General features: G+C 45.1%; 1 protein-coding gene across 3 annotated transcripts in view; it reads left to right on the top strand.

Moving 5' to 3' along the window:
- The window catches only part of P2RX7 (purinergic receptor P2X 7), a 57,632-nt gene extending 39,144 nt beyond the window's left edge, over positions 1-18,488 (top strand). For all 3 annotated transcript variants that reach the window (XM_008004974.3, XM_073021152.1, XM_073021154.1), the window contains 5 exons: positions 5,221-5,311; positions 7,003-7,068; positions 7,153-7,302; positions 10,081-10,182; positions 14,770-18,488. In XM_008004974.3, the coding sequence (XP_008003165.3) occupies positions 5,221-5,311; positions 7,003-7,068; positions 7,153-7,302; positions 10,081-10,182; positions 14,770-15,267 (907 nt within the window). In that variant the 3' untranslated portion in view covers positions 15,268-18,488. The remainder of the gene's footprint in view (positions 1-5,220; positions 5,312-7,002; positions 7,069-7,152; positions 7,303-10,080; positions 10,183-14,769) is intronic.
- Positions 18,489-27,723: the final 9,235 nt, after the last annotated feature.

The raw sequence follows: 27,723 nt of genomic DNA on the forward strand, positions 1-27,723 counted from the left end.
TGGCTTATGCCTGTAATCCCAACACTTTGGGAGGCTGAAGCTGGAGGATTACCTGAGGTCAGGAGTTTGAGACCAGCCTGGCCAACATGGCAAAACCCTGTCTCTCCTAAAAATACAAAAATTAGCTGGACGTGGTGACAGGTGCCTATCATACAGCTACTTGGGAGGCTGAGGGAGGGAGAATTGCTTGAACCTGGAAGGTGGAGGTTGCAGTGAGCCGGGGTCATGCCACTTCACTCCAGCCTGGGCGACAGAGCGAGACTCTGTCTCAAAAAAACTTAAATAAATAAATAAATAAATTGTTGAGGTCTGATGAGTAAGTGGACAAGTTATTTTCCAGCAGACACACAAGAGAAGGAAATTACAGGTTATAGGAGGTATTTCAGAAAATATAACTTTCTAAAACATAGGAAGCTGAAGAAGTTGATCACATTACAGAATTCTGTCCCTTACAAAACGATCCGTGGCGAAATGTCCTTACTCAGTGAACAGGTGATTCCGCTCATGCACGACCTGTGTGAAGTGGATCAGGCCACATAGAATGCACGACGCGCTTCTCAGGCCCAGCAGGAGTACGTGTCTGTGTTAATTTCCTGTGACTGCTATGACTAATTGCCACAAATGTGGCAGCTTCAAACAACAGAAATTAATCCTCTTCTAGTTCTGGAAGCCAGAAGTTTGGAATCAAGATGTCAGCAGGGCCACACTTGCTCTGATGCTCTACGGGAGGGTCCTTTCTTGCCTCTTCCAGTGTCTGGTGGCTCCAGGCCTTTCATAACTTTATGGCGGCGTCACTCAAATCTCTGCCTCCATCCTCACAGGGCCTTGTCCCCTGTGTCTCTATGTCTTCAACCTCTCTCTCTCTCTCTTTTTTTTTTTTTTTTTGTTTTTTTGTTTTTTGTTTTTTGAGACAGGGTTTCACTCTAGTCTCCTAGACTGAAGTGCAATGGCATAATTTCGGCTCACTGCAACCTCTGCCTCCTGGGCTCAAGCAATTTGATCTCTCCTTTATCTTATAAAGATACTAGTCATTGGATTTCGGGCTTACCCTAAATCCAGGATAATCTCATCTTGAGATGTTTAACTTAATTATATCTACCTGCAAACATTGTATTTCTATATAAGGTCATATCACAGCCACTAGGGATTAGATACTTGAACATATCTTATTTAGGGGGCTCAACCCATTCCAGTGTGCAAAAAACATTCTTCTTCAAGGCCCAATGTTTCTCAGGGCATTGCCCACTGACTACCTGCATCAGAATAATTACTTGGTACCTTTACTGGAAATACAGACTCCTAGAAACATCTCAGAGCTTCTGCAACCACTCTTTGGGGGAGGGGCTTAGGAGTCTGCCTTTGAACACACTCACCCCGAGTGATCCTTTTTTTTTTTTTTTTTTTTTTTTTTTTTTTTTTTTGAGACGGAGTCTTGCTCTGTCACCCAGGCTGGAGTGTAGTGGCACGATCTTGGTTCACTGCAAGCTCTGCCTCCCGGGTTCACGCCATTCTCCTGCCTCAGCCTCCCCAGTAGCTGGGACTACAGGCGCCGCCACCACGCCTGGCTAATTTTTTGTATTTTTAGTAGAGATGGGGTTTCACCATGTTAGCCAGGATGGTCTCGATCTGCTGACCTTGTGATCACCTGCCTCGGCCTAAGGTGCCGGGATTACAGGCGTGAGCCACCGCGCCCGGCCGTCACCTTAAGTGATTCTTGCCTTCAGTTTAACAGCCACCATAACAAGACACTGGAAGCAGAAATTCACACACTTACTACACAATGTTAACCTTCCCAGGCAAACCAACTCACATAGGGAGATAATGCCAAGCCCAGGGCAGGCAGTGGCGACGCATGCTTGCTTGTGTATTAAAAAACAAATCACGGCCGGGCGCGGTGGCTCAAGCCTGTAATCCCAGCACTTTGGGAGGCCGAGACGGGCGGATCACGAGGTCAGGAGATCGAGACCATCCTGGCTAACACGGTGAAACCCCGTCTCTACTAAAAAATACAAAAAAAAAACTAGCCGGGCGAGGTGGCGGGCACCTGTAGTCCCAGCTACTCGGGAGGCTGAGGCAGGAGAATGGCGTAAACCCGGGAGGCGGAGCTTGCAGTGAGCCGAGATCCGGCCACTGCACTCCAGCCTGGGCGACAGAGCGAGACTCCGTCTCAAAAAAAAAAAAAAAAAAAAAACAAATCACTGGCTGGGCACATTGGCTCATGCCTATAATCCTAATGCTTTGGGAGGCTGAGGTGGGTGCATCACTTGAGCTCAGGAGTTCAAGTCAGCCTGGGCAACACAGTGAGACCCTCATCTCTATAACAATTTTTTAAAATTAGTTGGGTGTAATGGTTTGCACCTGTAGTCCCAGCTGCCCGGAGGCTGAGGTGGGAGGATGACTTGAACCCCAGAGGCGGAGGCTGCAGTGAGCTGTGTTCGAGCCACTGCACTCCAGCCTGGGTGACAGAGCCAGATCCTGTCTCAATAAACAAAAACAAACAACAACAAGAACAACAACAAAGATAAATCACTCAATATAGCATCAGGAGAAAAAGCTCTCTTGAAATAGTCACATGCAAAGAAATTAATTCCCTCTAGTCAGAAAGAGGCGCTGAAGTGCCTGAGAATATCTAATCGATTTCAATGTCAGGTTTTGAGAGGTTTTTTAAAAACAGTTTCAGATGTTTCTTACTATTTTTTGGCAGAACATCTGCCATCTGCTTTCTTGTCTCCCCACATCTTGTAACTAGATGGTGAATTAATAACTCAGAAAAAATATATATCTATATGTAACCTTATCTAAAAGCAATCATCAAAATGTGGTGAGAAGAAGGGGCAGATTTAAAAGTTTTATGAAGCATTTGTTTTAAGCCTCCTTAATTATTCTTGAAAAACAAAACACACCACTTTTCCTGACTGCAGCACTGGGGAGGGTTGCATATTACGGGTGACTGATGAGTTGTGCCTAGGGCTTAATTTTTAAAGTTAGCACTGGGTGATGACAGAGAAAGGTCAATGCCACTGAAAGAATAATTTTTTTTTTTTTTTTTTTTTGAGATGGGGTCTCACTCTGTCACCCAGGCCAGAGTGCAGTGGCATGATCTTGGCTCACTGCAACCTCTGCCTCCTGGGTTCAAGTGATACTCCTGCCTCAGCTTCCCGAGTAGCTGGGATTACAGACGTCTGCCACCACACCCAGTTAATTTTTGTATTTTTAGTAGAGACAGGGTTTCACCATGTTGGCCAGGCTGGTCTCAAAGTCCTGACCTGAGGTGATCTGCCTACCTTGGCCTCCCAAAGTGCTGGGATTACAGACGTGAGCCATTGCACCTGGCCAAGAAGAATTTATTACATACTATTCCCAAGAGATAGGGCCACGCCACACTATGCCAGGCCACACCAGGCCATGCCACACTAGACAGGGCCACAGGAGGAAGTACCAGATTCAGTCAAGAGGCAGAATAAAGGGGAAAGAATGGTCCAGAGCTTTATTGTGTTTCCCAATGGAAGGGCAAGGCAGGACTGGAGAAACAGCTTAGGGTGAACTACTTTGAATAATGCCAGTGGGTTCTGAGTTACAGGAATGGTCTCTAAATGTCTGGCCCTCACCCTACCTGTCCCTAAGGAGAAATACTGGAGAGTTAGAAAAGGAAGTGGTTGAGGGATTGGTTGGAGGGTTTGTGATATGATTTTCACACCCTCACAAAAGCTGGATTGCAGGGGAGATGTAAACAACTTCAGCCTTGGGAGGCCAAGATGAAAGGATGGCTTGAAGCCAGGAGTTCAAGGCTGCAACAAGCTATGAGCACAACACTGCACTCCAGCCTGGTTGAAAGAATGAGATCCTGACTCTACAAAACATTTTTGAAAAAATTTTTTTTTCTTTTTTCTTTCTTTTTTTTGAAATAGTCTTGTTCTGTCACCCAGGCTGAAGTGCAGTGGTATGATCCTGGCTCACTGCAACCTCCGTCTCCTGGGTTCAAGTGATTCTTGTGCCTCAGCATCCTGAGTAGCTGGGATTACAGGCATGTGCCACCATGCCTGGCTAATTTTTGTATTTTTAGTAGAGATGGGGTTTCACCATGATGTCCAGGCTGGTCTCGAACTCCTGACCTCAAGTGATCCACCCACCTTGGCCTCCCAAAGTGCTGGGATTATAGATGTAAGCCACCTTGCCCGGTTGAAAATTTTAAAAATAAAAATTAGCCACATGTGGTGGTGCACACTTGTAGTCCCACCCAGCCACTTGGGAGGCTGAAGTGGGAGTATCACTTGGGCCCAGGAGGTGGAGGCTGCAGTGAGCTCTGATCATCTGATCATGCCAGTGCTCTCCAACCTGGGTGACAGAACAAGACCCCACCTCAAAACAAACAACAAAACAAAAAACACAACTTCAGCCTTTAGTTTGGCCCTGTGATTAATGATTGCCAAATAGACATATACAGAATCTAAGAAAATAGTTTGCTGAGGTGTGCCTGTCCCCAGTCCAGTAATTAGTATCTAAGATTTACCACCATCCACTCCCGCTTTGTTCTAGATGCCAAACCTCTTCTTCCCCCTTAAGGAATAGTCATATTGCTTGAAGTTATTTTTTTTAATTTATCTGCTTGTTGTTAATCCTGTATTGTTTTAAAATGTGCATTTTAATCTTAAGTGACAAGCTGATTTTCCGTCACTCTGAGATGATGCAAGTACAGACGGTGACACGGGGAGGGGGATGCTCTTTGGTTCCAGGTGGTTGGAGAGAATCACCCAGCGCTTTGGATTGTGTTCCTTCCCCTGTCACCTGTCACAGAGCCAGGGGACAGACCAGGACGACTAGATGGGCCACTGTTTTGGCTTTTCCTTCTATAAAATACCAGCATTTTTTGCCAGATGCAGTGGCTTATGCCTGTAACCCCAGCACTTTGGGAACCTGAGGCAGGCAAATGAGTTGAGCTCAGGAGTTCGAGACCAGCCTGGGCAACATGGCAAAAGCCCATCTCTACAAAAAATACAAAAAATTAGCCAAGCATGGTGGTGCATGCCTGTAGTCCCACCTGCCTGGGAGACTGAGGTGGGAGAATCTCCTGAGCCTAGGAAGTCAAGGCTGCAGTGAGCAGTAATCCCGCTACTGCACTCCAGCCTGGGCAACAGAGTGAGACCCTGTCTCAAAAAAAACCCCCAAAAGCCCAACACCTTCAAAGAGATCTTATAAATACAGATCCTTTTCTTCCTACAGATATGCCAAATACTACAAGGAAAACAATGTTGAGAAACGGACTCTGATAAAAGTCTTTGGGATCCGTTTTGACATCCTGGTTTTTGGCACCGTAAGTCTCCTTTCCCAGCTCCGGGCACCGGCATCCTATGGCTGTGTCCTAATTACTGCTGTGGGGCCTCCACGGAGGGCAGGGTTTTGGTCACAGCCATTAGCTAGCACTGGGCATTTCGCACATGGCATAAAAGAGGAAGAAGATGTCCTCGGGGTGCTGTCCCTGAATGAGTCATCTGACGAGTACAGGAGTGGGCCTGGAAAGCAATTCTAACATTCAGCTTTAAAAATACTCTGATACTTAACAAGAGAGAAAAAGAAATCTCCTGTAAAACAGTTTGTAAGTAACAGAACCCAATTCAAATTGGCTTAAGGGGAAAAAGAAAAAAAAAAATGTTTTCAGTGGGCTTTTTTGGGTTCACATAACTGAAAAAATTCCAGGGGTTATTTTTAAGCTACAAGCATGGTTGGATCCAGGTGTTAAAACAACAACATCATCATCAAGAACTTGCCACCCTCTGTGTCTTATATACGTCCTCCTCGGTCTTGGCATCATCCCCAGACCAGCCATCTCTCTATGAAGGTATCAAGCAGCACCTTCGATCTGACCAGTTTAGCAACCTCAGTGAAAAGAAAATGCCTCTTTGCCAGAAGGTTCAGCAAAGGTCTCAGACAAATGTCATCGGCTCTGATTGGCCCACTATGGATGACATGCCCACCGCTGAACTAATCACTGTGACCAGGGTCATGCCATACTCCCAATGGCTGGTCTCGAACCAACCCTAACCCAGCCCAGGGGCCATCGGAGAGGCCAACACCCCAGCCCCTTCAACACACACACACACACACACACACACACACACACACACACACACACATACTACATGGACTGAAAAGAAAATTGGAGTGTTGCCCTCTGAAGACAGAAGGAAAAGATGCCAGGTATGCAAAAATCAACATATCCCACGACATGGTATCCAAGAGCATGTTATCTATGTAAGATGGTGATAAGCAGGACGAGAAGCAATGAGATATAGCTGAAAGAATGCAAAGACCACCGGGAATAAAAACCACGAGGCTGGGCCGGGCACAGTGGCTCACGCCTGTAATCCAAGCTCTTTGGAAGGCTGAGGCAGGTGGATCACGAGGTCAGGAGTTCAAGACCAGCCTGGCCAACATGGTGAAACCCTGTCTCTACTAAAAATGCAAAAAATTAGGTGGGTGTGGTAGTGGGTGCCTGTGATCCCAGCTACTTGGGAGGCTGAGGCAGGAGAATCACTTGAACCCAGGAGGTGGAGCTTGCAGTGAGCTGAGATCACGCCACTGCACTCCAGCCAGGGCAATAGTGTAAGACTCTGTCTCAAAAAAAAAAAAAAAACCACGAGGCCACCCAGACATTCCTTCCCTCTATTTCTGAAGTAATGTCAAACCTTTTGGAGAAGAAGCTTGTCTGAAATCCTCACCTTGTATGAAGAAATGACAGCCCTTCGGTGGGTCTCTCCTTAATGTGTGGGCCCGTGCTTGTTCATGTAAAACCTTTATGGGTCTAAGCACACCCTGCACGGCTGAAGCAGGATGCCTGAGAGTCAGTTTCAGTCTGCGTAGTCTCTGCCTCGGCCAGCACCTGAATGCATCTATCCAAGTCACAGTAGGAGGCTCGGCTCCCTGATAGAACCAAGCATTGCACGCTGAAGCAAAAGAGCGCTGCTCTGAATTTCACCTGAGTAAACTCTCCCACTCTGTTTTTAGGGAGGAAAATTTGACATTATCCAGCTGGTTGTGTACATCGGCTCAACCCTCTCCTACTTCGGTCTGGTAAGAGATTCTCTTTTCCGCGCATTAGGAAAATGGTTTGGAGAAGGAAGTTACTAACGTGGCGCTTGTCTGCGTTTTCCACAGGCCACTGTGTTCATTGACTTCCTCATCAACACTTACTCCAGTAACTACTGTCGCTCCCATATTTATCCCTGGTGCAAGTGCTGTCAGCCCTGTGTGGTCAACGAATACTACTACAGGAAGAAGTGCGAGTCCATTGTGGAGCCAAAGCCGGTGAGGCCGCTGTGTTCACAGGACACCAAGACACGGAGAGATTCCGTGAAATCACTGAGCAATGCACGAAAGGCCCAAATCACAGGCTTCATCCTGTAGTGGATACGTCTCTGGGCTCTACCCCGATCAACCAACTCTCAGATAAATTCTTGGGTCTTACAGAAGAATAGAAACAAAAAATGGAGGGGCAAGATAGAGGGAAGGCAATTTTTTATATCCAGGACTTGCCAATTTTGTCATTTATTTATTTATTTATTTTCAGATGGAGTCTTGCTCTATCACCCAGGCTGGAGTGCCTCCCAGGTTTAAGTGATTCTCCTGCCTCAACCTCCCAAGTAGCTGGGACCACAAGTACATACCACCACACCCAGCTACTTTTTATATTTTTAGTACAGATGGTGTTTAGCTATGTTGGCCAGGCTGGTCTCAAACTCCTGACTTCAAATGATCCACCCACTCTGCCAGCCACAGTGCTGAGATTACAAGTGTAAGCCACTGAGCCCAGTCTGTTTTGTCATTTATTAAATTGGTATAGCCAAAAAAAAAAAAAGAAAAGAATAACGACTTTAGAGAACAATTTGGCAGTGACTAATGTTTAAATGGGACATACTTTACAGCCTGGCATTTTCAGTTCTCCATACCTGCCCTAGAAAAATACCCACATGAGTACCCAAGCAATACACGAGTGCAAGATGTTCAAAGCAGGATTGTTTATTAAATTATCAATCATATATGATTATTAACAGTGAAGAAATAGCATCTAACCAAATATCCAACAGGTGAATGGTGAAAGAAACTATGGTAAATTCATAGAAAGGAATACCAGGCACCAGTTAAAAAAAATGAGATAGATAATAATAATGGCAAACACTTACACAGCACTTCTAAATGCTTTATACATTAACTCACTGAATCTTCACAACAACCTGATGTAGACAGATGCTACTATTATCTCTTTCTGTGGATGAGGAAATTGAGCTACAGGAAGGTTAAATAATTGGCCCAAGGCTGGGCACAGTGGCTCATGCTTGTAATCCCAACACTTTGGGAGGCTGAGGCAGGCAGATCACTTGAGGTCAAGAGTTCGAGACCAGCCTCACCAACATGGTGAAACCCCATCTCTACTAAAAATACAAAAATTAGCCAGGCGTGGTGGTGCACGCCTGAAGTCTCAGCTGCTTGGGAGGCTGAGGCAGGAGAATGGCGTGAACCTAGTTGGCAGAAGTTGCAGTGAGCCAAGATTATACCATTGCACTCCAGCCTGGGTGACAGAGGGAAACTCTGTCTCAAAAAAAAAAAAAAAAAAAAAATTATAGGGCTTGACAAGAGCGGATCTCCAAGACATTTGTTAAAAAAAAAAAGCAAACTGTAGAGCAATATATATTATATGATATATAGGATAAAAAAACCACTAGACACAGAAGCTAATCTATATATTTTCTGCATGTATATTCTATATATACAGAAGTGTACACACACACACATATACATATGTGTGGTTGTATATATGTACACAAAATTGTACCAGTGGCTGCTTCTGGAAAGGAGCTTAGATGGGGGAGTAGTCAAAGAGATTTCAGCGTCATCTGTATTGTTTTGATTTGATTAATCCATTGGACTTTATTAAGCAGGTCCTCTGCATTCAACTCCATGATTTTCCCCAAAGAGAAATCTCTGGTACCTAAAAACAAAGGTGATTCGCTGGACGCGGTGGCTCACGCCTGTAATCCCAGCACTTTGGGAGGCCAAGGTGGGCGGATCACCTGAGGTCAGGAGTTCAAAACCAGCCTGGCCAACATGGAGAAACCCCGTCTCTACTAAAAATATAAAAAGTAGTGGGGTGTGGTGGCGCATGCCTGTAATCCCAGCTTCTCCAGAGGCTGAGGCAGGAGAATCACTTGAACCCAGGAGGTGGAGGTTGCAGTGAGTCAGGATCACGCCACTGCACTCCAGCCTGGGCAACAAGAGCCAGCAACATGATTGTCCTGTTCCAGCAGCTGAATGCACAATTCACTGTCCATTGTATATGCATTCACAATTTGAAATAAAAGTTCATCTTTACAGCTAAAACTAATCACTACTTAATGGCCCAAGATGAGATGAAATTTAACAAACATATAAATAATTTAAGTTGCAATAGTACAACTTTCTGGAGATACTGAATCTAGAGTTACTGAAATTGAGATAATACCACAAAGAAATTGTACACAGCAATTGGGGGATCCAATGTAAAAACATTAAGCAGTAAGCTGTGGCTATGTTGAATTTACAAATTAAGATGCATGGGGTTCTGCCCAGCGCGGTGGCTCATGCCTGTAATTCCAGCACTTTGGGAGGCCAAAGTGGGGGGTATCACCTGAGGTCGGGAGTTCAAGACCAGCCTGCCTAACATGGAGAAACCCCATCTCTACTAAAAATACAAAATTAACTGGGCGTGGAGGTGCATGCCTGTAATCCCAGCTACTCAGGAGGCTGAGGCAGCATAATCACTTGAACCTGGGAGGCGGATGTTGCAGTGAGCCAAGATCGCGCCACTGCACTCCAGCCTGGGCAACAAGAGCGAACTCCGTCTCAAAAAAAGAAAAAAAAAAAGCATGGGGTTCCATTTCTGATTTACCTTTAGACTCAGAAATCATTTATTCTTGGTCAATGAGAGTTTTGAGCCAGTTTGTTCAATAGTCTATCATTTGGCAAATAGGAATTACAATTTCCTTTAGATAGGCAATTCTTGATAATTCTGTACAAAAATGGGTAAACTTTTAAACCGTCTTTTCCTAGACATTAAAGTATGTGTCCTTTGTGGATGAATCCCACATTAGGATGGTGAACCAGAAGCTACTAGGGAGAAGTCTGCAAGATGTCAAGGGCCAAGAAGTCCCAGTAAGTTAAATCATTTTGTCTTTATTTTTTAAAGAAAATTTACTATTAAATATAAACCCATCTAGAAACTTGTACAAATCAAAACTGATGGATTTGAACAAAGTAAACATACTCATGTAACCGGCACTCAGATTAAACAACTGAAAATTACTAGCAGGAGTCCCTTTTATGCCCTGCTCCAATCACTACCCTCTCTTTCTGTTTTTTTTAATTTTTAAAATTTGGCTGGGCATGGTGGCTCACACCTGCAATCCCAGCACTTTGGGAGGCCAAGGCAGGTGGATCACTTGAGGTCAGGAGTTCAAGACCAACCTGGCCAACATGGTGAAACCCTGTCTCTACTAAAAATACAAAAATCAGCCAGGTGGTGTGGTGGCATACATGTAATCCCAGCTACTCAGGAGGCTGAGGCAGGAGAATTGCTTGAACCCAGGAGGTGGAGGTTGCAGTGAGCCGAGATTGTGCCACTGCACTCCAGCCTGTGTGACAGAGCAAGACTCCATCTCAAAAAAAAAAAGAGAAAAAAATGTATATTTTTAAATTACAAACGAGGTGTCACTATGTTACCCAGGATGGTCTCAAGCAATCCTCCCGCCTCGGCTCTACCAAGTCCACCCAACTGCCTCTCTTAAAAGTAGTCATTATCCTGTATCCAAAGATTAATTTTACTTCTGCTAGAATTTTCTAAAACTTGAATCATGTAGTGTGTAAGTGGTACATACTCGGTTGAGTGTCTGGCTTCCTTTACTTGACATTATTTTTGCGGGAGTCGTTCATGACGCTGTGTATAGTTCATTCCCATTGTATAATTCCGTTTTATAAGCATCCAACTTACTCAGCCATCCTACTGTTGATGGACATTTGGGTAGTGTCCAGTTTGGGGCTAATGCCAATAACGCTGCTATGCTCAACATACGGCACTCTACTAGGCAGTTACCTAAGAGTGGAATTGCTGAGTCATAAGGCAGACATATATTCAGTTTTAGGAGATACTAACAAACAGTGCTACAAAATGGTTGTTCTTATTCGCACTCTCCCCAACAGTTCTGGCTGCTGGGCATCTTCAATTTCCTAGGGCTGAATTACCATACACTAAGCGGCTTAAACAACAGAAATGGCTGGTGGCTCACGCCTGTAATCCCAGCACTTTGGGAGGCCGAGGTGGGCAGATCACCAGAGGTCGGGAGTTTGAGACCAGCCTGACCAACATGGAGAAACCCCATCTCTACTAAAAATACCAAAATTAGCCAGGCATGGTAGCACATGCCTGTAATCCCAGCTGCTCGGGAGGCTGAGGCAGGAAAATTGCTTGAACCTGGGAGGCAGATGTTGTGGTGAGCTGAGATCGCACCATTGCACTCCAGCCTAGGCAACAAGAGCAAAACTCCATCTCAAAAACAACAACAACAGAAACATATTCTGTCACAGTTCTGGAGCCTAGAAGTCTGAAATTAAGGTGTTGGTAGGGCCCCTCTCTATCTGAAGGCTCTAGGGAGGAATCTTTCCTTGTCTCTTCCTGGCATCTAATGTTTTATGACATTGACCAGGACCTCCAGTACAATACTGAACAGAAATGGTAATAGCAGCCATCTCTGCTTCATTCCCTATCTTAGGGAGAAAGGCTTTTATACTTCACTATTCATTATACTATTTGCAGTAAGTTTTTTTTTGTTTGTTTTGAGATGCAGTCTCACTCTGACGCCCAGGCTAGAGTGCAGTAGTGCGATCTTGGCTCACCGCGACCTCTGCCTCCTGGGTTCAAGCAATCCTGCTGCCTCAGCCTCCCAAGTAGCTGAGATTACAGGTGTGCACTACCATGCCTGGCTAGTTTTTGTGTTTTTAGTAGAGACAGAGTTTTGCCATGTTGGCCAGGCTGGTCTCCAACTCCTGACCACAGGTGATCTGCCTACCTCAGCCTCCCAAAGTGCTGGGATTACAGGAGTGAGCCACTGCATCCAGCCTGCAGTATGTTTTTAAGAATGTGCTATTAGGTCAGAAAATTCCCTTCTGTTTCTAGTTTGCTAAACACTTTTACCATTAATGGATATTGATTTCTGAAATAATGTCTTATTTGTTTTCTGGCCGGGTACAGTGGCTCATGCCTACAATCCCAACACTTTGAGAGGCCAAGGTGGGCAGATCACCTGAGGTCAAAAGCTCGAGAACAGCCTGGCCAACATGGCGAAACCCTGTCTCTTTTAAAAGTACAAAAATTAGCCGGGCATGGTGGTGCACACCTGTAATCCCAGCTACTCAGGACTGAGGTGGGAGAACTGATTGAACCTGGGAGGTGGAGGCTGCAGTTAGCTGAGATCATGCCACTGCACTCTAGCCTAGGCAACAGAACAAGACTCCATCTCAAAAAAAAAAAAAAAAAAAAAAAAAAAAGTTTTTCTGCTCCTTTTGAAATACCAATGAGTTTTCTTCTTTTTTTCTGTTAGGTAGTGAATTGTACTGATTGATTTTCAAATATTAAGCCAACCTTGCATTCCTGAAGTAAATTCAATTTGAATGTGTTGTACTATTCTTTGTATTTATTGCTGAATTCCATTCACTAATATTTAGGATTTTTACATCTCTTCTTTAGAAAGACTGACCAAAGTGTTTCCATTCTAATGTTCTTATTGGATTTGTGTATGAAGTGAACTACAGTCATGTGTCACTTAACGATGGGGATATGTTCTGAAAAATGCATCAGTAGCTGATTCTGTGGTTGTCTGAATATCATAGACTCTATTTACACAAACCTAAATGGAATAGCCTATTATACACTTAGGTTACATGGTGTAGTCTACTGCTCCTAGGCTGCAAACCTGTACAGCATGTTACTGTACTGAATACTGTAAGCAACTGTAACAGAATGGTAAGATTTGTATATCTAAATATAGAAAAGGTACAGTGAAAATATGATATATAAAGCTAAAAAATGGTACATCTGCATAGGGCACTTACCATGAGTGAAGCTTGCAAGACTGAAAGTTGCTCTGGGTGAGTCGGTCAGTGAGTGAGTGGTGAGTGAATGTGAAAGCCTAGGTTGTTACTGTGCACTACAGTAGACTTCATAAACACTGTGTGCTTAGGCTACACTAAATTTAGTTCAAAATATTTCTCTTTCTTCAATAAATCAATCTTAGCTTACTGTGGCTTTACTTTATAAATTTTTAAATTTTTTAAACTTTGTACAGTGGTATAAAAATATTTTCTTTCTCAGCGGGTGTGGTAGCTCACGCTTACAATCCCAGCACTTTGGGAGGTAGAGGTGGGTGGATCACAAGGTCAGGAGATCGAGACCATCCTGGCCAACATGGTGAAACCCCGTCTCTACTAAAAATACAAAAAAATAGCCAGGCGTGGTGGTAGGCACCTGTTGTCCCAGCTACTTGGGAGGCTGAGGTAGAAGAATGGCATGAACCCGGGAGGCAGAGCTTGCAGTGAGACAAGATCGTGCCACTGCACTCCAGCCTGGGTGACAGAGCAAGACTCCATCTCAAAATAATAATAATAATTCTTTCTCTATATCTTTATTCTATATACTGTTTTCTATTTTTAACATTTTTTATTTTTATTTTTACTTTTTAAACATTTTTGTTAAAAACCAAGTCACGGCTGGGTGTGGTGGCTCATGCTTGTAATCCCAGCACTTTGGGAGGCTGAGGTGGGTGGATCACTCGAGGTCAGGAGTTCAACACCAGCCTGGCCAATGTGGTGAAACTGTCTCTACTAAAAATATAAAAATTAGCTGGGTGTGGTGGTGCACGCCTGTAGTCCCAGCTACTCAGGAGGCTGAGGCAGAAGAATCGCTTGAACCCGGGAGGTGGAGGTTGCAGTGAGCCGAGATCATGCCACTGCACTCCAGCCTGGGAGACAGAGCAAGACTCTGTCTCAAAAAAAAAAAAAAAAAAAAAAAAATTCCGATAAGTCCTGGGAAGAATGTGGAATACCACAGTGTGATAAGGGAATCACGTGGGAGAAAAGCTGCTAGATAGGGTAGTCAGGAAAGGAGGTGACATCTCAACAGAGGCCTGGCTTTTCTGAATTTCATTTTCCAAAATCTGTAAAATAGGCCAGGTGCAGTGGCTCACGCCTGTAATCCCAGCACTTTGGGAGGCTGAGGCGGGCAAATCACCTGAAGTCAGGAGTTCCAAACCAGCCTGGCCAATATGTTGAAATACCGTTTCTACTAGAAATACAAAAGAATTAGCTGGGCATGGTGGCGTACACCTGTAATCCAAGCTACTTAAGAGGCTAAGGCATGAAAATTGCCTGAACCTGGGAGGTGGAGGTTAGAGTGAGCTGACAGGTCACACGACTGTGCTCCAGCCTAAGCGAGAGTCAGACCCTCTTTCAAAAAAAAAAAAAAAAATCTGTAAAATAGAGACAAGGATACATTACCTCACAAGCATCTTCAAAGGCTTGAATGCGGCAATGCTTACAGAACACATGCATGGACCTGATATCTACACCTAATAAATGACGGCTACTATAACTCACGTAATATTAAATGTAACTTTATAAGTTAATAAAATTAAAGAACCTAGAACCTGAGGGCTTGTCATTGCTAATAGGTTTGGAAACTTGCTTTTTCAGAGACCTGCAATGGACTTCACAGATTTGTCCAAGCTGCCCCTGGCCCTCCATGACCCACCCCCGATTCCTGGACAACCAGGGGAGATGCAGCCGCTTAGAGAGGAGGCGACTCCTAGATCCAGGGACAGCCCCGTCTGGTGCCAGTGTGGAAGCTGCCTTCCGTCCCAACTCCCCAAGAGCCACAGGTGCCTGGAGGAGCTGTGCTGCCGGAAAAAGCCGGGGGCCTGCATCACCACCTCAGAGCTGTTCAGGAAGCTGGTCCTGTCCAGACACGTCCTGCAGTTCCTCCTGCTCTACCAGGAGCCCTTGCTGGCGCTGGATGTGGATTCCACCAACAGCCGGCTGCGGCACTGTGCCTACAGGTGCTACGCCACCTGGCGCTTCGGCTCCCAGGACATGGCTGACTTTGCCATCCTGCCCAGCTGCTGCCGCTGGAGGATCCGAAAAGAGTTTCCCAAGAGTGAAGGGCAGTACAGTGGCTTCAAGAGTCCTTACTGAAGCCAGGCACCATGGCTCACATCTGGAATCCCAGCCCTTTGGGAGGCCGAGGCAGGCAGATCACCCGAGGTTGGGAGTTGGAGACCAGCCTGGCTAACAAGGCGAAATCCCGTTTGTACTAAAAATACAAAAATCAGCCAGACATGGTGGTGTGCACTTGTAATCCCAGCTACTCAGGAGGCTGAGGCACGAGAATCACTCGAACCTGGGAGGCAGAGGTTGTAGTGAGCCGAGATTGTGCCACTGCACTCCAGCCTGGGAGGCACAGCAAACTGTCTCAAAAAAAAAAAAAAAAAAAAAAAAAAAAAAAAAGAATCCTTACCGATAGCAGGGGCTGCAGTAGCCATATTAACATGACCTTTACTAGCAACTTGAACTTCACCTGCAAAGCTCTGTGGCCACAGTTTTAGCCAAAGGGAAATGTGCTTTCATCTTCTATAGCTCTCTGTGTCTGACAGCAAAGTGACCTGTTTAAACAAACCAGAATCCCTCTGCATGGACTGAGAGCAAACAGATTGAGATGTAAGTTTCAACTCTGTTCCTAGGAAGTTGTGTGACCCTAGGCCTCTCACCTCTGTGCCTCTGTCTCCTCGTTGCCCAACTACTATCTCAGAGATATTGTGAGGACAGAATGCACATGAACTGTCTCGTTAGTGTTTAAAGATCTACGTGAATGCAAAACATTTCATTATGAGGTCAGACTAGGATAATGTCCAACTAAAAACAAACCCTTTTCGTCCTGGTTGAAGAATGTGGAGGACTAAAGGTGGCCACAGATTCTTTAACACTCAAGTCCCCCAAGACCTAAGGGTTTTATCTCCTCCCCTTGAGAATGGGTGGCTCTGATTGTTTTATCCAAAAGTGGAAGTGACATTGTGTCAGTTTCAGATCCTGGTCTTAAGAGGCTGACAGCTTCTACTTCCTGTCCCTTGGAACTCTTGCTATCGCGGAAGCCAGACTCCATTTAAAAGTCTGCCTATCCTGGCCAGGCGTGGTGGCTCACACCTGTAATCCCAGCACTTTGGGAGACCAAGGCGGGCGGATCACTTAAAGTCAGGAGTCCGAGACCAGACTCGCCAACATGGTGAAACCATATCTCTAATAAAAATACAAAAATTATCTGGGCATGGTAGCGGGCACCTGTAGTCCTAGCTATCAGGAGGCTGAGACAGGAGAAACACTTGAACCTGGGAGGTAGAGTTGTATTGAGCTGAGATCACGCCAACGCACTCCAGGTTGGGTGACAGAGTGAGACTCCATCTCAAAAAAAAAAAGTCTGCCTATCCTGAGACCACCCTGCTGTGAGGAAGCCCAAGCAGCCATGTGGACAGTGCCTGACCAGCCCCAGCTTTCAAGCCATCCAAGCCCAGTCACCAAACATGAGAGAGAAGAAGCCTTCAGGTGATTGTGGACTCTACTAACATGACTGATACCACATGATACATCCCAAGTGAGAACTGCCCCATAAATCCAGAAAACCAAATTATTATCTTAAATCACTAAGTTTTGGGTTTGTCTGTTCCACAGCAAGAGATAACTGGAACAGAGAGCAAGCCTGACAAATGGGCACACAGACTCAGCCCATACCTTCCTGGTTCTAATGTTCTTAGGGAGCCCAGACTAACCCTGGAACTCTCAGGAACTTAGGTTTCCACTGGACAGTTCTAGAAGGGCTATGGACCAAATCAGGTAACTCACCAGACCAGCCTTGGAATCTATCAAATCTAACTGCTGAGCTACACAATGCATTCCAATCGTCATCACAATTCTATGACTGAAGGCCGGGTGCAGTGGCTCAAGCCTGTAATCCCAGCACTTTGGGAGGCCGAGGCAGGTGGATCACCTGAGGTCAGGAGTTCGAGACCAGCCTGGCCAACATGGTGAAACCCTGTCTCTACTAAGAATACAAAAATTAGATGGGCGTAGTGGTGGGCGCCTGTAATCCCAGGTACTTGGGAGGCTGAGTCAGGAGAATCTCTTGAACCTGGAAGGTGGAGGTTGCAATGAACCAAGATAGTGCCACTGCACTCCAGCCTGGACGACAGAGCAAGACTCTGTCTCAAAAACAAAAAACAAAACAGAACAATTCCATGACTGAAAGTGACTAAAAAGCTGCCTTTTTGCCATTAACACCCTGCACTTTGCAGCCAATCAGAACTGACGCAGTCTGGGTGCCAGCTACTTCAACCCACACCTTTACCATTTCCACACATCAACTGCCGAGAATATGAAAATGCAGTGACAGGTTTTAGGATCCTGCTTCAGAATTTCCTTTTCCTGGTTTGGTCACTAGAGTTGGCTATTTATCTGTTTCTAAACAACTGCCATTTTATCGAATAGTTTAGAGACCACTATTAAATATTGTGACTGATGAAAGATCTGTGAATTTTTTTATACATATTCTAAGAGTTACCGTTTTGATACCTTTTAAAAACCAGCAGCTTTCTACTATATTCATGTAAGACAGCATGAATAAAAATGTTTTTTGATACAGGGTTTTATCTGGCTTTAAACTCAGGAACCAAGTTAATTATGCCAGATTGAACTTTGATTTTTACTACCTTTTCAAAGACATTTTAAAAAGTGGGTAATTATACGTATATAATATGCATAATATTTCTTTGGAGCTGACATTTCTTTACTCCACGAATTCTATGTTACTGTTACATCTTTCTGTTCTGATGGCCTCTGGGCCTTTGTACCTTTGGTTTTGGTGCCTTATTCCTAGTATGTTTCTATCACCTTAATGAGGCCGCAGATGGAGTCAGAATGTGAAATTACAAATAATCACTGGATCCACCTACTGTTTTCCATCACCTTCCCCACTGATGCTCTGGGTAAGACAGTGATGTGTCACTTCAACTGTGTGTAATATGTCAGACACGTCCCATAATAACAGGCGTCATATTTGTATTCTTATTTTTAGTTTACTGTAGAAAATAATGGCATCACCAAAGGTGATGAGAGTTTTTGTAGGATCTGTTTTCTTATACTTAAAGACAGTCTTCTGTTATGGTAATTGCCAGTATTCATGGCTTCCTCTCTGCGTCAGAAGAGAAGGGATCTGCTTTCTCTCGGCTGATTTCACATAGTATTGGTAATAGACTTGCATTTCTCTTTCTAAAGGGGAATAACTTTTTAAACCCTTCCTGATTTTAGCCTGGCAATGTAAGTGTCCTTAATGTGACTGTTTTGATAATTAAAAAAAAAAAAATGTATAATTTGTTTATTTAAATCTTTCCTTTCTTTTCAGAAGGTCCCCAAATCACAGTTAACTCATTCATGGACACATTCATTCAACTTTCAATGAGGCACTCTCTAGAGACCAAGGATAAATAAGGTTGCCAGTCTCATGGAGATATGAGGAGATGGAAATTAATCAAATAATCCAAGCAAATGGAATCTTGCAACTTGTGCTGAGTATCATGGTGAAGAGGCAAATGATGGCATGAGAGCTTTATAGTAGGGGAATTTGGCCTATTTGGGAAGATCAGCCTACCTGAGGAAGGAATGTTTTAGCTAAAATCTGAAGGATGAGTACTACTTAACTAGTGAGTGGGGGAGGAAAGAGCATTCTAGCAGAGAGAACAGTATGTGCAAAGGTCCTGGGGCAGGAAAAGCAGAGCAGGTTTTTAGAACTTAAAGGAGACCTATATGACTGTGCCATAAACAGTACAGGGAAGTAAGGCATGAGTCACAGTTGGACAAGCAGGCAGGGGCTAGCAGCCTGTGGGCCATGGTAGAGTTTGTCTGTATCCTAAGACCTAAGCCAGGTAAGGGTTCTAATCAGGAGCCTGTTAAGATCACATTTAATTTTTATTTTTATTTATTTATTTTTATTTTATTTTATTTTATTTTATTTTATTTTATTTTATTTGAGATGGAGTCTTGCTCTGTTGCCCAGGCTGGAGTGCAGTGGCTCAACCTCAGCTCACTGCATCCTCTGCCTCCTGGGTTCAAGTGATTCTCCCGCCTCAGCTTCTCGAGTGTCTAGGATTACAGGTGCCTGCCACCACGCCCAGCTAATTTTTGTATTTTTAATAGAGATGGGGTTTCACCATGTTGGCCGGGCTGGTCTCGAATGACTGACCTCGAGTGATCTGCCGGCCTCAGCCTCCCACAGTGCTGGGATTACAAGCATGAGCCACCACACCCAGCCTTATTTTTCTATTGTATTCTATTGTATTGCATTGTATTCTATTCTATTCTATTCTATTCTATTCTATTCTATTCTATTCTATTCTATTCTATTCTATTCTATTCTATTCTATTCTATTTTGAGATGGAGTTTCACTCTTGTTTCCCAGGCTGGAGTGCAATGGCACTATCTCAGCTCACTGCAACCTCTACCTCCTGGCTTCAATCAATTCTCCTGCCTCAGCCTCCTGAGTAGCCACGATTATAGGCACCTGCCATCATGCCCGGCTAATTTTTATATTTTTAGTAGAGATGGAGTTTCTCCATGTTGGCCAGGCTGGTCCCGAATGCCTGACCTTAAGTGATCCACTAGCCTCGGCCTCCCAAAGTGCTGGGATTACAGGCATGAGCCACGGCACCCAGCCACCATATTAATGTTTAAAAGATCACTGTGATCGCTGTGTGGAAAATGAGCTGGGAGTGGTGGTGGATATAGTTTTTGTTTCAGTCTTTTGCTACTCCATGAAACATTTGCCCCACATATGCAGCCACATCGAAGGTTTTTTTCTCCCCTCCTCTTCCTCTTGGGAAGTCACCAAAAAAGAAAAAAAAGGAAAAAAAAATCAGCAGCAAGAGAAAAGGAGGAAAAGCTGTGGTGTGCCTTGAATTTTGTAATGGCCCCTGTCCCAGGCTGGCAGGGATGAGTCTACGTGTTGAGCTTCAGATCACAGGAAGGAGTGCACCAAATCAGGAGACAAAGGGCAGTCAGCAGGACCCACTGGGTACACACCCTGCGGTGTAAGGCTTAAAATCAAGCTCTAATATGAGGTGCTGCCTTGACATCAGGTGAAATCAGGAGTGCCTGGAATAGCCTCACCCCAAGTTTCTCTCCCAGTCCTCCCTTGGCAAAGGGTGCCCAGTGAAACAGCCTTCCTTATCAAACAGACCAGATGCAGTTCCTACTAATCCCTAAGCGGCAGGCGTGAGTCTCTGGCCAACCCATGGAATTGTCCAAATGAGCCAGTCACATCCTCCAGGGAACCAGGGCCTCCTCACCCTCTTGGTGCTACAATGCCTGCCCCCCACTGGCCCTGGCTGTTCACTCTGTTTCTGTGTGGCCCTGCACGGCATGTGGGGTCTTCCTCCCTGAGCTGTGTGACCAAAAACTGCTGCCAATCTCATCTGCCCAGTGTTGGGTGTCATGTGTTCAGCCACCCCCATTACCCTGGGGTGGGAACTGGGAATCCCTCCCTCATCACTGAGGTAAAGAGGAGGTTATTAAAACATCCCTAATTCAGATGGGCGTGGTGGCTCACGCCTATAATCTCAGCACTTTGGGAGGCTGAGGCGGGTGGATCACCTGAGATCAGGAGTTCGAGACCAGCCTGGCCAACATGGGGAAACCCTGTTTCTATTAAAAATACAAAAAATTAGTCAGGCATGGTGGCAGGCACCTGTAATCTCAGCTGCTTGGGAGGCTGAGGCAGGAGAATTGCTTGAATCCGAGAGGCTGAGGTTGCAGTGACCCACAATTGCACCACTGCTCTCCAGCCTGGACAACAAGAGCGAAACTCTGTCTCAAAAAAAAAAAAAAAAAAAAAAAAAAAAAAAAAAAAAAGCCCTAATTCCAGGCCAACCAGCAGCCCTAAAAAATTAATCTTGGTTTGGCTTCTGCCCAAAGTCATGGTCTACACAAAGCCCTGCCTACTAGAGGCAATAAAGAACCATGACCACCACTCCCGTTTATTCAGATTACCCACTGGAATGCACCGAGTGGGGTTTTGCCCTCTGCTGCTTGTATGTTTCTCAACCCATGTTCTAATCCCATGCAGTCATCATTCAGGGATCCCCTGACTCAACTTTTCCTTTTTGAATAGATTAGAAATTCCTATCTTCTTTCACTTTTATGACTTTTCAGCTTCCTGTTTTCCATTCCTGAGGGCTATGAATCATATTTCCAAAATAAATGATGATCTATGGAGAGGATTTTGCATTTCCAACATCCTTAGCTAATTTTAATGAATTATCATGGTCACATGATCCTAAGGCTTCAGGAATCAGAGGAAGTGGCTGACAATGACTTACCATTTTAACCAAATAATCACCGCACCTAAGCTTGGATAAGGGTTAACTAAAAGTAACAGGGCTCTTATGCAAGCCCTTCGAGTCTGGTAAGTTATGAGTATTTATGTTTTATCTCCCCCTAAAAAACAATAAGACCCTCAGAGGCAAGGAACTCATCTTGGTTTTTGTCCCTTACACACCTATCTCAGCCCAGTGGTATGGTGGGCACTGGAAACAGACCACCTGGGTTCAAATCCTGGCTTGGTCACTTATTGGCCAAGTGGCCTGATATGGTTTGGCTGTGTCCCCACCCAAATCTCATCTTGAATTGTAGCTCCCATAATTCCCATGTTTTGTGGGAGGGACCTGGTGGGCGATAATTGAATTATGGGGGCAGTTTCCCCCATACTGTTCTCGTGGTAGTGAATACAACTCATGAGATCTGAGGGTTTTATAAGGGGTTCCCCCTTTTGCTTGGCTCTCATTCTCGTTTTGCCTGCCACCATGTAAGATGTGGCTTTGCTCCTCCTTGCCTTTGCCATGATTGTGAGGCTTCCCCAGCCCTGTGGAACTGTGAGTCAATTAAACTTTTCCTTTATAAATTACCCGGTCTTGGGTGTGTCTTTATTAGCAGCATGAGAACAGACTAATACATGGCTTCAGGCAGCTTCTCATGTCTCGCCATGGTAGCTATTCTTATGATTTGGATGGTACCCAAGCATCACTCCTGAGCTCCAGACCCATATATTAAACCACCTCCAGAAATTATATACTTAAATGGTTTAGAGGCAACTCAAACAGGTACAAAAGACAAATCATGATCTCAGTACACCCCACCCACATGTGAGTCCCAGAGCTCCCAAGATCAGCCAGTAGCACCACCTGCCATCAGTTCAACTTCCCAAACCAGAAATTCAAAGGATACCTATTGGGGGAACGAGCCCCCAATATTTCAATGTACATTCTTTTCTATTTTCCCTAAGTGTCAGCCAGTCTGAGAAACAGAGAAAGAGTACAAAGAGAGAAATTTTACAGCTGGGCCTCCGGGGGTGACATCACATATTGGCAGGTTCCAGGATGCCTACCTGAGCCACAAAACCAGCAAGTTTTTATTAGGGAATTCAAAAGGGGAGGGGTATATGAATAGGGAGTAGGTCACAGGGATCACATGCTTCAGAGGGCAATAAAAGATCACAAGGCAGAGGCAGACAGCAAAATTAGAATTACTGATGAAGTTCCATGTCCCACTGGGCATGCATTGTCTTGATAAACATCTTAACAGGAAACAGGGTTCGAGAGCAGATAACCTGGTCTGACTAGAATTCACCAGGCTGGAATTTCCCAATCCTGGTAAGCCTGAAGGCACTGCAGGAGACCAGGGAGTATTTCATCCTTTATCTTCAACCGCATAAGACAGGCCCTCCCAGAGCAGTCATCAATAGGCCTACCCCTGGGAATGCATTCCTTCCCCAGGGTTATTCCTTGCTGGGAAAAGAATTCAGCAATATTTCTCCTATTTGCTTTCTGCAAGAAGGAAAATATGACTCTATTCTGCCCAACCCTGCAGGCAGCGAGACCTTAAGGTTATCTTCCCTTGTTCCCTGAAGATTGCTGTTGTTCTGTTCTTTTTCAGGGTGCCCTGATTTCATATTGTTCAAACACACATTTTACAAACAATTTGTACAGTTAATGCAATCATCACAGGGTCCTGAGGCAACATACATCCTCAGCTTACAAAGATGACGGGATTAAGAGATTAAAGTAAAGACAGGCATAGGAAATTATAAGAGTATTGACTGGGGAAGTGATAAATGTGCAAGAAGTCTTCACAATTTATATTCAGAGACTGCAGTAAAGATAGGCATAAGAAATTATAAAAGTATTAATTTGGGGAACTGATAAATGTCCATGAAATCTTCACAATTTATGTTCTTCTGCCACAGCTTCAGCCTGTCCCTGCATTCGGGGTCCCTGACTTCCTGCAACAGACACCTTGATGTCTCCCTTCTCCTTCCCCATTCTGTCCAATCTCATCTGTTTATTTAGTGAACACTTACTGAGCACCCCAGCACTGTAAAGGAGCTAGGGATGAACAGGTGAATAAGACAGGCTGTTTGGGAGGTTAGGTGCAGTGAGGAAGACAGGCAATCACAGTGAAAATAAATGGGGTGAGGACAGCTTGGGATACAGAGTTTGAAAGAAACAAGCAGGATGCTGTGATAGGAGCAAGGGAGTAACTTCCGACAGGGGGCAGGGATGGTATCTCCAAGGAAGTGACATTTAAGCTAGATCTGAATATCGAGAAGGAGCCAGTTGTAATGAGTTTAAAGAAGGACATTCCAGGAAGAGGGAAGGAAAACACAAAGCTGAGGGGTGAGACAGAAATAAGAGTGTTCCAGAGCCTGGTGCAGGGGCACAGACCTGTAGTCCCAGCGACAAGAGATCATCCCTTGAGGCCAGGAGTTTGAGGCCAGCCTGGGTAACACAGTAATAATCTATCTCAAAAAGAAAAAAAAAAAAAAAAAGAAAGAAAGAAAAGAAATGAGTGTGTTCCAGAAACTGTCAGATGGCCAGTGCAACTATGCTATGAGATACACAAGCTTGCTTGTTTTCTTACTGCCTCCTAAACTGGGTGGTTCCATCTCACTGAAACAGATGCTCAAAGAAAGGTGAAATTCATACAGGCAAGCACAGCCTTGGGAGGGTTATGAAGCTCGTGAGATGTAAGCGGGCCCTCAGTGGGATGAGAGGAAGCATTCCCAACAGGACCAGCTGCACAAGCCAGGCCCAGAAACAAGTGACTATGATAGTGGAGGGAGATTAAATGGGACTGATTTGGGGAAATCTTCAAAAAGAAAAAAAGGCTGAGATGTTTGAACCAGTTGCAAAGTTAAGATGGAGCCATTCTTGTGGCTGACGGAGGACACGAGAAAAGCAATGATTTAAGAACATCCCAGCTGGGCGCAGTGGCTCACAACCCCTGACTGAGGCAGGAGAATCGCTTGAACACAGGAGGTGGAGGTTGCAGTGAGCCGAGATCGCGCCACTGCACTCCAGCCTGAGCGACAGAGTGAGACTCCTTCTCAAAATAAAAAAAAAAAAAAAAAAAAAAAATCCCTCAGACAGACATGAGGACGTGGGATGGGAGTGGAAGCCTGGGGAAGTGACATCATTTAGAAGTCAGCTGGGATTATATAGGAGTGACTCAATAAGTCACCTGTGCTACTGAATTGGTGGTGGTGATAGAAAGAAAAGGAAGATAGATAGATAGATAGATGTTTTTGTTTTGTTTTCTTTTTGTTTTGTAGAGATAGGGTTTCCCTATGTTGCCCAGGTTGGCCTCAAACTCCTGCCCTCAAGCAATCCTCCACCTGGGCCTCTCAAAGCTCTGGGATTATAGGTGTGAGCCACCAAGCCTAGCCTGGTTAAATGAATTTTTAAAAATTCCTTTAAGTCCAACAGGAGGAGATTGGTTACGTAAATTATGGCACATTCATATAACAGAAGGATATGCAGCTATTTTAAATGATGCCATAGAAAGATAGTTAATGGGCTGGGTGTGGGGGCTCACGCCTGTAATCCCAGCACTTTGGGAGGCTGAGGCAGGTGGACCACGAGGTCATGAGTTCAAAACCAGCCTGGCCGATATGGTGAAACCCCGTCTCTACTAAAAATACACAAATCAGCTGGGTGTGGTGGCAGGCACCTCTAGTCCCAGCTGCTAAGTAGGCTGAGGCAGGAGAATCACTTGAAGCCGGGAGGCGGAGGTTGCAGTGAGCCAAGATCATGCCACTCACTGCACACCAGCCTGGGTGACAGAGCAAGACTCCGTCTCAAAAAAAGAAAGAAAATACGATTGATAAAAATCTACATTTACAAAAAATGTAAATGGGAGGGGCGAGAGTAATTTTTACTTTACAAAGGGGTTCATAAGACGACAAGATTCCTTCAAGAACATCTGAATGACATTGTAAGAACTGGGTCCTCCTTTTCAGGAGCTTGTCTATTGAGGAGACACAGGGATGCACAGACCCTGGCTGTGAGAACGCTTTAGAACTCTTCTTGATTTCCTTACTTGCAAAAGAAAAGGATTAGGCTAAGCATGATCTCTAAGGCACTTTTTTTTTTAAGGCAGAGTCTGGCTCTGTCGCCCAGGCTAGAGTGCAGTGGCGCAATCTCGGCTCACTGCAAGCTCTGCCTCCTGGGTTCACGCCATTCTCCTGCCTCAGCCTCCCGAGAAGCTGGGACTACAGGCGCCCGCCACCACGTCCGGCTAACTTTTTGTATTTTTAGTAGAGACAGGGTTTCACCGTGTTAGCCAGGATGGTCTCGATCTCCTGACCTCGTGATCCGCCCTCCTCGGCCTCCCAAAGTGCTGGGATTACAGGCATGAGCCACTGTGCCCAGCCTCTAAGGTACTTTTACAATTTTTATTTATTTTATTTATTTAATTTTTTTGGAGACAGGGTCTCACTCTGTCACCCAGGCTGGAGTGCAGTGGCATGAACACAGTTCACTGTAGCCTCAATCTTCTGGGCTGGACTGATCCTCCTGCCTCAGCCTCCCAAGTAGCTGGGACTACAGGCACATGCCACCATGCCTAGCTAATTTTTTTATGTTTTGTAGAGACGAGGTCTCATCATGTTGCACAGGCTGGTCTCAAACTCCCAGGCTCAAATAATCCTCCTGACTTGGCCTCCCAAAGTGCTGGGATTACAGGTGTGAGCCACCGCACCCAGCCTGTAAGGTACTTTTAATCTCAAAATGTGAGGATAGGACGGGCACAGTGGCTCACACTTGTAATCCCACCACCTTGGGAGGCCAAGCTGGGCAGATCACGAGGTCAGGAGTTCAAGACCAGCCTGACCAACATGGTGAAATCCCGTCTCTACTAAAAATACAAAAATGAGCTGGGCATGGTGGCGGGCGCCTGTAATCCCAGCTACTCCAGAGGCTGAGGCAAGGAGAATTGTCTGAATCCGGTTGGCCAAGGTTGCAGTGAGCCAAGATCACACCAGCCTGGGTGACAGAGTGAGACTGTCTCAAAAAAAAAAGTAATAATGATAATAATCTCAAAATGCTCTCCCCATTGTACAAGATGAGACCAATTTGTACCTGACATTATGCTTCTATGAAGTGCTTGGCAAACCACCCAGTAGGTGTCAGTGAATGTACTGCATCAGCTAAGACTGAAGTCCATACTCAGGCCTTGAAGGCCCTATTCTATCTGGCCTCTGACTGTCTCTCAGCAGCTTCGCTCACATCACTCTCCTCCTTGCCCACTTTGCTCCATTCACATTGATTTTCCTTCTGTTCCTGGAACACATCAAGCTAATTCCTGCCTCAGGGACTTTGCATTTGCTATTCCCTTTGCCTAGAATACTTCCCCCCAGGAAAAGTATTTAGAGAGCTGGCTCCTTCCTGACATCCAGATCTCAGCTCAGATGGACTTCCTCAGAGAGGGCCTCACTCAAGCTATCAGACACAGAGAGAATTCAACACTCAGTCAAGAAGGTACATTTGAGATGGAGTCTCACTCTGTCATCCAGCCCGGAGTGCAGTGGCACGATCTCGGCTTACTGCAACCTCTGCCTCCCAGGTTTAAGCAATTCTCCTGCCTCAGCCTCCCAAGTAGCTGGGATTACAGGTGCCCACCACCGTGTCCAGCTAATTTTTGTATTTTTAGTAGAGATGGGGTTTCACCATGTTGGCCAGGCTGGTCTTGAACTCTTGACCTCAGGTGATCTGCCTGCCTTGGCCTCCCAAAGGGCTGGGATTACAGGCATGAGCCACTGCAGCTGGCCAGTACATTCTTTTTTAGGATGCACAAGGAAGAGTTAAAACAACAGTTATGCATTAGATCATGTATTTTCCTGAATACATTCCCAACAGCAATATGATACAGACCAGGTTCTCTAACCACATTTCAATGAAATTAGAAATTCATTTTCTTTTTTTTTTTTTTTTTTTTTTTTTTTGAGACAGAGTCTTGCTCTGTCGCCTGGGCTGGAGTGCAGTGGTACAACATCGGCTCGCTGAAACCTCCACCTCCCAGGTTCAAGCAATTCTGCCTGTCTCAGCCTCCCGAGTAGCTGGGATTACAGACGCCTGCCACCAGACCCGGCTAATTTTTGTATTTTTAGTAGAGACAGGGTTTCACCATGTTGGCCAGGCTGGACTCAAACTCTTGACCTTAGGTGATCTACCTGCCTCAGCCTCCCAAAATGTTTGGATTATAAGCGTGAGCCACCACGT

This window comes from Chlorocebus sabaeus, chromosome 11 (genome assembly GCF_047675955.1).
Source record: "Chlorocebus sabaeus isolate Y175 chromosome 11, mChlSab1.0.hap1, whole genome shotgun sequence".
NCBI classification, from domain to species: Eukaryota; Metazoa; Chordata; class Mammalia; order Primates; family Cercopithecidae; genus Chlorocebus; species Chlorocebus sabaeus.